This window comes from Ursus arctos, unplaced genomic scaffold (genome assembly GCF_023065955.2).
Source record: "Ursus arctos isolate Adak ecotype North America unplaced genomic scaffold, UrsArc2.0 scaffold_33, whole genome shotgun sequence".
Taxonomy (NCBI): Eukaryota; Metazoa; Chordata; class Mammalia; order Carnivora; family Ursidae; genus Ursus; species Ursus arctos.
Genome location: NW_026623019.1, coordinates 24,027,268 through 24,041,219, shown reverse-complemented (window position 1 = coordinate 24,041,219; position 13,952 = coordinate 24,027,268). Strand labels below are relative to the sequence as shown.

The window sequence follows — 13,952 nt, the reverse complement described above, 5'->3', positions numbered from 1 at the left end:
GGATCACGCCCTGAGCCGAAGGCAGACGCTTAACCGCTGTGCCACCCAGGCGCCCCTGAATTTATTATTTTTTAAATGGTAAATAGTAGATATGTGAGAAAGAGCAGAACTTGTGGCTTGATGCAGGCCCTGGAAAGGATTTAGCCATTTTGGAATTAATCACAGATCCTTTCCAGAACTAGATATTACTACTTTTATTAATTCTACTTGTTTAATGGTGGCTCACTTACAATATAAAGGGCAAAGAAACAGACCTATTTATGGTCTTGGTATTAACTAGCTTTATTTGGCAATATATGAATTTGAAGCTTTTTAATTTTTAAAATATGTTGTATTTTCCAAGGTTTATTGTGATTATCATGGCCATTCCCGAAAGAAGAATGTATTTATGTATGGCTGCAGCATCAAAGAGACCGTCTGGCATACCAATGATAATGCAACTTCATGTGACATTGTGGAAGATGCAGGATACAGGGTAGTTATTACAGATAAGTCTGGAGTTTTTGGAGTTCAAACATGCATAGCACTACAGAAAATAATTTAACATACACAAACTACTCAGATTCAGCAAGTGTTGCCATTTTGCCATTATTTTGTTGTCGATTAAGATTTTTTCAGGTTAAACATTCTAAAATTTTTGCTTTTCATATTTGGATTTTTAACCTATTGGGAATTTATTTTTGTATGAGGGTTGGGGATCTAATTTTAGTTTTCCCGTATATAGCCAGTTGTCTCAGCACCATTTATTAAACATTACATCCTTCCTGTGCCAATTTATAAAGCCATCTGTTACATGCATACCATGTTTCCATGCGTGTGCGTGTGTTCTGAGGTATGCCCAGACCTGAAAGAAGATCTTATTGCTTCACGTCCTGGGTGCTCTCCATTTGGGCACACCTACTGTATTTGTGCTCAAACAAAGCACCCCAGGTTATTTTCCCAAAAGGGTTTTAGTAGCATACCACTGCAGTGAGCAGAAATTCAAAGGCACATTTTCTTTTTGGTGTCCTCTTTCTTCTTCCCCTTTCCCAAATAAATAAAATGATTAGAGTTATATAAAAAAAGATGGGAACACTCCAGAAACAAAAAGTAGTAAGTGAAAGTCATCTCTCACTCACTAATCATTGCTACCATGTGTATTGTGAGATTTGCCTCTAAGGATATTCATTCTTAAATGTATATACATGTAGCTTATGAAGTTCTGTTTTTATTCTGACACCACAGCCAATGTGCATTGCTGTGCATTTTTATCACTGTACAGATGTAGCAAAATTTGTTTGTTTAGTAGTCCAACCTATTAGTGGTTGCTTGATTAGTATTGCCAGATTGTCCTACATAAAGATTGTATAAGTTGATACTGCCCCATAGAATGACTGACAGTGCTGTTTCCACACTCCTACTACAGCATGCTGTCTTCTCTGCCAGGGAAAAACTATCCGATGGCTTTAATTTGCATATCTGTAATTATAAATGAGGTTGAGTATCTTTTCATATGTTTGGCCAATTATGACCTCTCCCTCTCTTTTAAAAGCCTTTTCTCACAGTCTCCGCTTACTTTTATACTGGTCATCTAATTATTACTGTTTTTAAGGTAACTGCTCTTTATATGTATTACAAATACACTGAAACATTTTTTTGTGTGTGGCAATTTAAAACATCATATTTGTTGATTTTTTTTTTAAATGACTTCTGAGTTTTGAGGCTTAGAAAGACTTCTTATCCCAAGATTTAAAAAATAAAGGTTTTTTTAGTCTTTTTTTTAAATCTTTAAAAAATCTTATCCCAAGATTTAAAAAATAAAGTTTCCATGTTTGGTGTTTTTAATTTCATTTTGCAATTTTACTCATTGTAAATCTAAATTCACAATCCAGGTAGACCTGAACTTACCGAAGAGTGGCTTCAGCTAGTTTCCGTCAGTGGCTCTCCAGGGGTGCGAGCGGTTAGAGAGTGATCAGTCTTCTGTCCACTCATCATTCTAATTTTAACATCTGCCTTTGGTTCTGATTGGGAATTCTCTTTCTTTGTGGAGATGTATCTATTCTACACAGTTACCACGATTTTACTTGCCTTACATATATAATTAGGTTACTATCTGTTGGATTATTTTTCTAGTCAAAGCCTCTTCTTTCAGAGTTTCCCTGGCTCTGCCCCCATATTTAGACACTGCAGGTGAACCTGAGAATAATCTGAAGTTGAAAAAAAGGTTGTGGGCATAGCTTTGTGATTGTCTTAGCTTTATTGATTAATTTAGAGGTGATTGACATTTACAAGGTTAAATCTCTTAATTAGTAGGCCATCTTTCATGACTAAAGTTGCTTTGTTTTTTAAACATGGGCTTTTTTTCATATTTTTTAATATAGTTTTCGTTCATTTATTGGTTGCTGCTATGAATGTGATCCTTTCTTCTATTCTGTTTTCTGATTACTGTTCATCTAGGAAAGCAGAAAATTCTGAATTAGTAAAGAATGGTTTTGATGCTTGGAATAGGAGGGCATCTAAAGCAAGAAGATCCACAGGCTCTGCTCTAATCACTGTGCTTTCATGAAAATTTTTAAAAATAACAAAAAAAATCATTATTTCAAAAAACCCTTGTTGAAATATTTTATCATTCTTATCTTTTCAGACTTTGCCCAAGATACTGAGCCATATTGCCCCAGCATTTTGCATGAGCAGCTGTAGCTTTGTAGTAGAAAAATCTAAAGAATCCACGGCTCGTGTTGTAGTTTGGAGGGAGATAGGAGTACAAAGAAGCTACACCATGGAAAGTACTTTATGTGGCTGTGATCAGGGAAAATATAAGGTAAAGCATCTCAGGACTTCGAGCAGTAAAAATTATTTTAAGGACTTCCTTTTCATATAGTATGCTGGTGATTTTCAAGTATATATTAAATGACACATTTGTTATACTGAGTTATATGTAATTTGCAAGAATAGAATTGAATCATATGCAATTCTTTTTTACTTCTTTCTACTTGAATAGCTTGCTTTTGGTCTTAATGAAATCTTAGTTGAGCCTATCTACATTCATAATTTTTAAGAAGGCATGTTGTGGTACACATTTAAATACTGATTGGTAATTTATAATGAGCTGTGCCAGTAGTACATTATTAATAAAAATTTTCTGTCATTTTAATTTGTTGGATGTAAGCATATTTTTATGCATTTAGAAATAAACACATTTATTTATAAAGTTTTACATGTTTAGATTTTTGTGTGTGTGTGACTTTTAAATGCATATCGCTTCACTAAAATGTTTTCTTTACTAAGACTGCTCTTCTCTAGTGTCATAGACTTTTTTAAAGATGTATTTATTTTAGAGAGCGAGAGCACAAATGAGAGGGGCAGAGGGAGAGAGAGAATCTTAAGCAGATTCCACACTGGAGCCCGCCTGGGGGCTCGATCTCAGGACCCTGAGATCAAGACCTGAGCTGAAACCAAGAGTCAGATGCTTGATTGACTGCACCACCCAGGCACCCCTGGTGTCATAGACTTTGATTGTAAACAACTGGAGCTTAAAGTTTCCTTTTGAAATTAAAGACTGATAAAATATTAGGTGACTTTGAGTTTTTTAATTTGAAGATTGAGAACCTAATGGGCAATCAGTTAGAGCTTAGATAATCAAGAGCAAACAAATAAGTATTACAAGTACTTATTTTTCTTGCCACAGAAAGATTTTTAGGTGTCATGCTGATTATTCCTCATTCTGTTTGATTTGGCTTGGTTTGGGCAAGAGGAAACTGAATCTAATAGTGATTTTCCTATGCCTCACATAAAAATGGTTGTAACTTTGTTTGGAAAGAGTTAAAAATTTTCCAATTGGTTAGTATTAAAAATGTCAACATATTATACTTGATGGAAAGCTTAACTGGAAAGCCTAAGTAATGACTTTTTCAGTCTGTACCAAACTGGAAGAAAATGGTATAGATCTTGCAACTGACATTCAAACTTTTGGGGCCTCCTAGAATAGAACTTAATGAAATTTCAGTACTTTCTGTTGACTTCCCTACATTTTAGGTTGTGATCACAGTATATTATGCTTCCAAAATGTAATGTCTTTTGAATTCTCTTCAGATACTGTAAAACAATGACTTCTCATTTACTAAGGACATGATGGTGATAAGAGATGAGATGTCCTAGAGCACTACTCTAGCTCCCAACCCCTGTCTCCTAATCATTGCTCTCGTGGACAGCTTTGCTCAGAGTCTGGTATTCTGTAAGTTTGTAGGATGAGAACAAAGCTTGAGAATCACTTTTGTGTAAGACCATAGGTTTCTCTGATGAAAAAGCCCTTAGACTGTATGATCTATGGAAACAGACTATAAATTACTTCTTAAAGAGATTCTTTATGCACTCAGACTGGAGAAAGCAACTTAAAGCATCAATGTCTTTGAAACTAGCCTCTGGGGGCAGGAAAAGAAGTAGAGAAACTGAGGTTTGCATGCCCCTTGAAATCAACTATAGGATATAGCAGTAGTGCTTTCTTATTATATTTGGATTTCTTATTGTATTTGGATTCTACTGATAGATTTTCATCGGATTTTTTTAAAACATTCTATTTGTATTTTGATAAATTTCTTTGGTCATTAAAAAAAAAACACATTTAAAAACATAGCCAAAATATATTTTGAAACATAAAATGTTAGGCCAGTTTTCTAAAAAGTTATTAGAGTTAATGTTGATTTAAAACTCTTATGCAGAGAAATGTCTTTTACCAAGCCAGTTTTTTTTAATGTCTAAAATTCTGTGATCATAACACTTACTTTTTATAAGCTTTTTTGTTATTGTTAATAAACTTCGTTTCTTTAAGAGAAGTCTTAGATTCATAGCAGAATTGAGCGGAAAGTACAGAATTCCGATATGCTCCTATCTGCCCTACACACATAATGTATACTTTTTAGACTTGTTAGCTAATAAGGTGTGTGAGTTTTTAATGGTATTTTAAGAAACAGTTTTCTTCACCTCAAGAAATGTTCTTATATTACTGAATTTTAGGCTGTAAATGATCTTTATTTTTATTTTCTGTGAACTAATTCAGAAACAGTCATAGCCTTTCTAACGCTTTTAAATTAAGAAGGCAAATGAATGTTCTAATAAAGTTAGGTTACATTTCTTAGAATATTTGGAGGTGGGTAAACTATTTAAACCGTCAGTCAGTTGGGGCGCCTGAGTGGCTCTCAGTTGAGTGTCAGGCTCTTGGTTTCAGCTTAGGTCATGATCTCATGGGTCATGGGATCGAGCCCCACGTCAGGCTCCCCCTGCTCAGAGGGGGAATCTACTTGAAGATTCTCTCCCTCTGCCCCTCCCCCTTCCTCTCAAATATAAAATAAAAAATCTTTAAAAAAATAAACAATCATATTATAAAGGCATGTGCTGTATGTAGGGCAAGTAACAGTTTTTACAATTTATTTTCTTCAGTTACTGTGTGCTTTTAGTGTGGTCATTGTGAAGCTGTTTTAAAATACCTTTTCTCTAAATGATGTGTGCTCTCATTGTCACCTGCAACTTTTGTTGGTGTAAGGATTTCACTTGTTTTAGAGATTCATTTTTATCTGAAAATTAAACAATAAGCAATGTTTTGATTTATAGTCCATTTTTATCATTTTATGTGGTGACACTTAACTTTTGATAAGTCTTATATTGTTTATTGGGAAACTCAATTAGAAAAGGGTAATGAGTTGCAATAAAGTTTTCATTTTGCTGCAGTAGACCGGATTTGAAATGGGCATTCCTAATTGACCTGGAGCATAGGAACTTAATTTTACTGCCACCTAATTGGCCTACATCTGTTTGTTTGTTTGTTTCTTTTTTTTTTTTTTTACATAGTTACCTTTCTTTGTTGTTTTTTTATTTACCAGTTTCTTCTATCATAAAGTAAAAAGTGTCTATATGGTAATGTTCAGATACAGAATTTAGGGCCTTGATTTTGACAGTACAATTTTTCAACATTGGCATCCAAAGTAGTGGATTACAAGAAATACTAGCAATGTCTTGCAAAGATATAATTTCACACATGAACTCTAAGAGTAATATAACCACAGAATGTTTATTTTTTTCCCCAGTGTGTTAGTGAAAATAGTTTGTATGTAACGAATGAGAATAGACGTTTTAGAAATGGTTTTTTGAGACCATTTCCTTTGTGACCTAAAATGATCTTATATTGTTAAGGCATTGTGCTTATTGAGTTGTAGGCCCATACAAAATACCTTTTAATTTTATTAATATAATTATAAATTTCTTTTATGTAATTATAATAAGATGCAGCCAGAGGACAGCAAATATCCTAATTATATGTATGAAATTGCTTTATTTCTAGGGTTTACAGATTGGTACTCGAGAATTAGAAGAGATGGGAGCAAAATTTTGTGTTGGTCTGTTGCGTTTGAAAAGACTGACATCCCCGTTGGAATATAATCTGCCTTCCAGCCTGCTTGACTTTGAAAATGACTTGATTGAGTCGAACTGCAAAGTAACTAGGTAAGACACACTTGCTTCCTTCTCTTATTATGTTGTAGTATACTTTTAGACTTCATTAAATTAATTAAGGGGGAAGGGCACAGAGATTTTAATAGCCAAGAGCATTTTTAGAATTAATATAACTAAGTTTAAACATCTAGGTTACAAATTTATTTGTTCCAAATTGTGATAATATTCTTCATTCTTTTAACATTGATATTTGGATGAGATAATGAAATACCCTTATATTTTTAAAATGCTATTTTTAGTGATCTTAATGGTTTACCTTTAACCCAAAAATAAGCAATGTGGAAAACAGTATTTTGATAAAATCTAAATTAAGAGGACTTGGAACCAGGATTCATTCTTGAAATTTTATTTTGTTGATATCTACACACATCATACGGCCTTCCAGTAACCTTCTGGTTACATATACTAAAAACAGCTATTTAATTTAGTATCCCTTTGAAAATTTAATTATATCTGCCAAATAAGATTCTCAATAGATAAACCTTTGCTCCTTAAATTAAATATATATAAAATTTGATCAGTTACAGGCTCAGATATAATTCAGTATTATAATTCTTAATCATAACACCAGACCTTAGCATTTTATAGTTTGATGTATATGGGTAAGAATATGCTCATTTTATAGTATCTTCATGATTTTTCTTGTTAGATATTGACTTGTCATTTGTCAGTTTATTGCTATGCTCTATTACATATATTAGTTTAGGAGTTTTAAGTGTGACAAAACATTAATTAGAACTCTGTTCTTTTTAATATGATAATTGAGACAGTAATCACCTCAGTTCTCTACTGGAAGTAAATATATAAAGATTGTCAGTTGTTCTGACTGATATTTAGAAGCCTTCCTCTAAGTTATTTCATGTATTCTTTTTTTCTCCCAGCTTTATTGAAGTATAATTCACAAATAAAATTGTAAGATTTTGTGATGCTTTGATATATGAATACACTGTAGAAGGATTGGCCCCATTGAGTTAATAACGTATCCATCCATCAGCGCACATGTTTACCGTTGGTTGTGTGTGTGAATGAATATCATTTCAGTTCTGCTCTTCAGATGTCAGTGATACAGTCTAGAATTATCAGCTATAGTCACCATGTTGTACATTACTTCCTCACACCTTATTCATCTCAATACTGAAAATTTGTACCCTTTTACCAATCTCTCCTTTTTCCCTTACACCCCAGTCTCCTGGCAACCACTTTTCTACTCTCAGTTTCTCTGAATTCCATTTGTGTTTTTGTTTTTGTTTTGATTCCACATGTAAATGACACCGTGTAGTATCTATCTGTCTTTGTCTTAATTCACTTAGCATAATGCCCTCCAGGTTCATCCATGTAGCAAATGAAAGGATTTCCTTCTCTTTAAAAGCTGAATAGTATTTCATTGTATATCTGTATATTACATTTTCTTTATCCATTCATCCACTGATGGACACTTAGGTTGTTTTGATACTTTGTTATGAATAATACTGCTTTGAAGATGGGAGTGCAGATATTTCTTTAACAGCTAATGATTTTATTTCCTTTGGATATATACCCAGAAGTGGCATTGCTGGATCATATGGCAGTTGTATTTTTAATTTCTTGAGGAACCTTCATACCGTTTTCCATGGTGGCTGTACCCGTCTACATGGCAATCAGCAGCGTACAGTCGAGCACCTTTTCATATTATCTGTTGGCCATTCATATGTCTTCTTTGGAAAAACGTGTATTTAGGTCCTTTTCCCCATTTTTAAAAAATTGGGTTATTTGGGTTTTTTTCCTTCTGAGTTGTGAGTTCTGTGTATGTCTGATATTAACCCCTTATTGGGTATGTGGCTTGCAAATATTTTCTCCCATTCCGTAGGTTGTCTTTTTATTTTGTTGATGGTTTTCTTTGTTGTACAAAAGCTTTTCAGTTCAATGTGGACCTCCTTGTTTATTTTAGCTTTTATTGCCTATGCTTTTGGTGTCAAAAAAGAAATTATTGCTGAGCCCAGTGTCAAAAGAGTTTACGTTCTGTGTTTTCTTCTAGGAGTTTTATGGTTTCATATCTTACTTCCTAGTCATTAATCTGTTTTATTTGTATATGGCGTAAGGTAGGGGTCTAGTTTTATTCTTTTGCATTTGTCTATCCAGTTTTCCCAGCACCATTTAATGAAGAGGCTGTCCTTTCCCAATGCATATTCTTGGTTCCTTTGTCAAAAATTAATTGGCCATACATATATGCGGGGGTTTACTTCTGGACTCTCTATTCTGTTCATTGATCTGTGTATCTGTTTTTATGCTGTTTTGATCACTAGAGCTTGATTGTTTGAAATCAGGAAGTGTGATGCCTCCACCTTTGTTCTTTTTCAAGATTGCTTTGGCTATTCAGGGTCTTTTGTAGATTGTTTCTTTGAAAAATGCCATTGACATTTTGATAGGGGTTGCATTGAATCTGTAGTTTGCTTTTGGTAGTGTGGGCATTTTAACAGCATTAGTTCTTCTAATTCATGAGCACAGACTATCTTTCTATTTATTTGTGTCTTCAATTTCTTTTATCACTGTCTTACAGTATAGATCTTCCACCTCCTTGGGTAACTTATTCCTGTTTTATTCTTTTTGCTGCTATAGCAAGTGGGGTTGTTTTCTTAACTTCTGTTTTCATAGTTCATTGTTGGTGTATAGAAATGCAACTGTTCTTTGTGTGTTTTGTTTCCTGCATCGTTACTGAAATTGTTCATTATATCTAACATTTTTTAATAAAGTTTTTAGGGTATCTATATATAATATGTTATGTGCACCTAGAGAAAATTTTACTTCTTCCTTTCTGATTTTGATGCCCTTTGTTTATTTTTCTTGCCTAATTGCTCTGGCTAGGATTACCAGTACTAGGTCAAATAAAAGTGGTGAGAATGGGCATTCTTGTGTTGTTTCTGATCTTAGAAGAAAAGCTTTAGCATTTTATCACTGGGTATGATGTTAGCTGTGGGCTTATAATATATCAACTTTATTATGTGGGAGGTGTGTGTCATCCTCTTTCAGTTTTTATCATGAATGGATGTTGAATTTTGTCAAATATTTTTTCTGCATCTATTGAGATGATTGCATGATTTTTATTCTTTGTTTTGTTAATGTGGTGTATCACATTGATTGGTTTGCAAATGTCGAACCATCCTTGCCTCCCAGAGATGAATCCCACTTGATTATGGTATATGTTTGATCTTTTTAATGTATTGTTGAATTGAATTTCCTAATACTTTATTGAGGATTTTTGCATCTAAGTTCATCAGGGATAATAGCCTGTAGTTTTCTTTTTTCTTTTTTCTTTTTTTTGAGTGCCCTTGTCTGGCTTTGGTATCAAGGTAATGCTGGCCTTGTAGAATGAGTTTGGATATGTTCCCTCTTCTTTTGTTATGGGAAGAGTTTGAGAAGGATTGATATTAGTTCTTCTTTAAATATTTTTGTAGAATTTATCAGTGAAGCTATCTGGTCATGGGCTATTCTTTGTTAGGAGATTTTTGACCACTGATTCAGTCTCAGTAATAATTGGTCTGTTCAGGATTTCTATTTATTTCTTCATGATTCAGTCTTGGTAGGTTGTATGTTTTCTAGGAATTTATCCATTTCTTCTAGGTTGTTCTGTTTTTTGGCATATAGTTGTTCATAGTAATCTCTTATGGTCCTTTGTATTTTTTGGTATCAGTTGTAATATGTCCTCTTTCATGTATAATTTTATTTTGAATTCTCTCTTTTTCTTGGAAAGTCTAGCTAACAGTCTTCTGTTTTTTTTTCAGAAAATCAGCTCTTAGTTTCATTAATCTTTTTTGTCTTTTTAGTCTCTGTTTTATTTATGTCTGCTCTGATCTTTGTTATTTCCTCCCTTTAGTTAACTTTGGGCTTAGTTTGCCTTTTTTTCTTGAGGTGTAGATTTAGGTTGTTTATTTGAGCTCTTTCTTTTTTCTTAATGTAGGCGTTTATCACACTAAATTGCCCTATTAAAAGTGCTTTTGCTGCATCCCATAAATTTTGGTTTGTTGTATTTCCATTTTCACTTGTCTCAAGATATGTTTTGATTTTTCTTTGACTCATTGATTGTTCAGGAACATGTTGTGTTTAATCTTCACATATTTGTGAGTTTTCTGGTTTTCTTCTTGTAATTGACTTCTAGGTTTAAACCATTGTGGTTGAAAAAATGCTTGATATGATTTCAGTTGTCTTGTATTTATTAAGATTTATTTTTGTCCTCTCATATGATTTACCTTGGATAATGTTCTGTGTTGTGCTTGAGAAGAATACATTATTTTGCTGCTGTTGGTTGCAATGTTCTGTATATGTCTGTTAGATCCATCTGGTTTAACATGTAGTTCAGTTCTAGTGTTGCCTTATTGATTTTCTGTCTGAATGATCTATCCATGTTGGAAGTGGGTATTTGAAGTCCCCTGCTAGTATTGTATTGCTGTGCATTTCCTTCTTTAGATTTGTCTGTATTTGCTTTCTTTAATATGTGCTTTTATGTAAAGTGCATAGGTATTTATAATTATATCCTCTTGATTAATTGACACTTTTCTTATTATATAATGACCTTTTTCTTTTCTTTTCCTTTTTTTCCCCCCTGATATAAGTACAGCTGCCCCCTGCTGTCTTTTGGTTTCTATTTGCATTGAATATCTTTTTCCATCATTTCACTTTCAGTCTGTATGTCCTTAAAGCTGAGCTAAATCTCTTACAGGGAGCATAGAGTTGGGTGTTACCATTTTTTTTTCTTAAATCCATTCAGCCACTCTGTTTTGTGATTGAAGAATTTAGTCCATTTACATGTAAAGTAATTATTGATAGGTATAGGCTTACATTGCCATTTTGGTAATTGTTTTCTGGTTGTTTTGTATTGTCTTTGTTCCTTTCTTCCTCTTTTGCTCGCTTCCTTTGTGATTTGATGATTTTCTGTAGTGGTATGCTTTGATTTCTTTATCTTTTGTGTGTCTACTATAGGTTTTTGTGTTGTGGTTACCATGAGGCTTACATAAAACATATTTATGACAGCCTATTTTAAGCTGATAATTATTTAACTTCAAATACATACCAAAGCTCCCTCTTCCCCACATTTTGTTTTTGATGACACAGTTTGCATCGTTTTAGGTTATATATCCATTAACAAATTTTTGTAGTTATAGTTATTTTTAATACTTTTTCTCTTAACTTTCATGCTAGATTTGTAAATGATTTGCCCACTACCATTGAAACATTACAGTGTTCTGCATGTAACTCTATCTTCACCTTTACCAATGAGTTTTATACTTTCACTTGTTTTTCTGTTATTAGCATCCTTTCGTTTGAGCTTGAAAAACTCCCTTTAACATTTCTTTTAAGGCCAGTCCTATGGTGATGAACTACTTCAGCTTTTTTTGTCTGGAAAATTCTTTATTATATATCCTTCAATTCTGAATGACGACTTTGCTGGGTAAAGTATTCCTGGTTGGCAGTGTGTTTCTTTTAGCACTTTGAAAGTATCCTCTCACTCCCTTCTAGCCTGCAAGGTTTCTGCCAAAAAAAAATCTGCTAATAGTCTTATGTGGGTTCTCATGTACGTGCCAGGTTGCTTTTCTCTTGCAACTTTAAAGATTTTCCTTGTCTTTAACTTTGACACTTTAATTATAATGTGTCTTGGTGTGGGTCTTTTTGGATTAATCTTTTTGGGTCTTCATAAATCTGGATGTCTGGTGTCTTTTTCTTTCCCCTGGTTAGGGAAATTTTCAGCCATTATTTCTTTGAATAAGCTTCCTGTCCCTTTATCTCTCCTTCTGGGACCTCTATAATGAATATATTGGTTTGTTCATTGACGTCCCATAAGTCTCTTAAGTAATTTTCACTCCTCATTCTTTCTTTTTCTTGTTCCTCTGTATGGATGAATTCTGCCCTTTTGGAATTCATTAATTTTTTTTTCATTTGATCTAGTCTGCTGCTGAACCCTTTATTGAATTTTTCAGTTCAGTTATTGTATTCTTCAGTTCTGTGATTTCTACTCAGCATTTTTTTATATTTTCTGACTCTTTGTTGAAGTTCTCACTTTGTTCATGCATTGCTCCTGACTTTGTTGAAATCTTTATGACAATTATTTTTAACTCTGTTATCAGGTAAATCACTTATCTGCATTCTTTGAGATCTATTTCTAGATAGTTATCTTGTTCTTTTGTTTGAAATATATTTCTGTGTTTCTTCATTTCCCATGGTCACTGCACATTAGATGCAATACCCATCTCTCTCAGTCTTAGCAGAATGCTCTCGTGTAGGAGATGAGCCTCATTGATCAGTCTGGCTTGAGCTCCTAGTTGTGTCTCAGACTTTTGTGGTTGCCCAAGCCTCTTTCTTTGGTTTTAGTGGCTCCCAGGAGTTGAGGGTGCCAGGTCATAGTAGTATCCCAAAAGGGGAATCATCACTTGGATGCAGGACGATTAGAAGCTGGACCTTCTAGCAGCAGCTAGAAAAGTATATAGTTAAGCCCCTTCCAGGGAAGCACTGGGAGATGGATATTTTTGCCTATTCCCTCTGTGCTAGCCTGAGTAAATAGCTGTAGGAGGTGCCTCTCTGCTGAAGAACTGTTTCTTTGTTACAGTACATGGGACTCGTGAACACAAGCCCTGTTGGGTGCTAGAGCCAGGCTGTCTATAGGTCTGTCTCTTCAGTGGCAGCCACAAAAGCTGAGGTGTCAGATGTGTGTACAAGCTCCTTTCAGGATGATACGGGTAACTTGCTTTGGTTATTGGTGCACCCTGCGGGGAGAAGGCAGGCTGTGTATCTGCTGGCTTCCCCAGTCTCTGAAGAGGATGGCAGGCCACAGTGCCTGTTAAATTAGAAGTCTGGCCCTCAGGCTGCAACTTTTAAAATATGCAGGTGAAACTTTTTCAGGGGAAGACTGGGAGATGGGCAGTTTTGCCTGCTCCCTCTGTGCTGAACACACACACACACACACACACGCATACATATGGTTGCACATGCCAGTTAAGACTAGCTTCTTTGTTTATTACAGCCTTGTGGATCCTGTGAGCACAAGTCCTGTTGACTGTCAGAGCTAGGTGTTTTTTCTAACCAACCTTTAATTCACCCATGCTTTCTTTAGCTGGGTCTAATCTGATGTGAAATTTATCTTTCTAATTCTTAATTGTAGTTAACTAGGGGGGTTTGGGGGAAAAAACTCCTGCAGGGCATTGGGGGGTGATTTAAAAAAATTTTGAGAAAAGTTACCCTGGGCATAAAGTCCAGTAGCATTCTGGGGGCCCAGTTGGACTTAATTTTGAGCAGACTTTCACTTACTCTCCTGACTCCCATTTCTGTCTTTTGGACCTAACTGAATAGCCTTTCTGATAAAAGTCTTTAGAAAGTCATCTTTCCATCTCTCTGAACTAGGGAATAACCTGAGGAAGGTGATCTGAAGGTCTAACTGCTCTTTATAAAATCTTTTAATCAATTATTCTCTTTTCAGTTGCACCCTGATAATCAGTATCACCCAT

General features: G+C 34.5%; 1 protein-coding gene across 4 annotated transcripts in view; it reads left to right on the top strand.

Moving 5' to 3' along the window:
- AGTPBP1 (ATP/GTP binding carboxypeptidase 1) overlaps positions 1–13,952 on the top strand; it is a 157,639-nt gene that overhangs the window by 133,569 nt on the left and 10,118 nt on the right. For all 4 annotated transcript variants that reach the window (XM_026518752.4, XM_044391131.3, XM_057305577.1 and 1 more), the window contains exons 23-25: positions 344–475; positions 2,624–2,800; positions 6,314–6,474. In XM_026518752.4, coding sequence (XP_026374537.2) covers positions 344–475; positions 2,624–2,800; positions 6,314–6,474 — 470 coding nt within the window. The remainder of the gene's footprint in view (positions 1–343; positions 476–2,623; positions 2,801–6,313; positions 6,475–13,952) is intronic.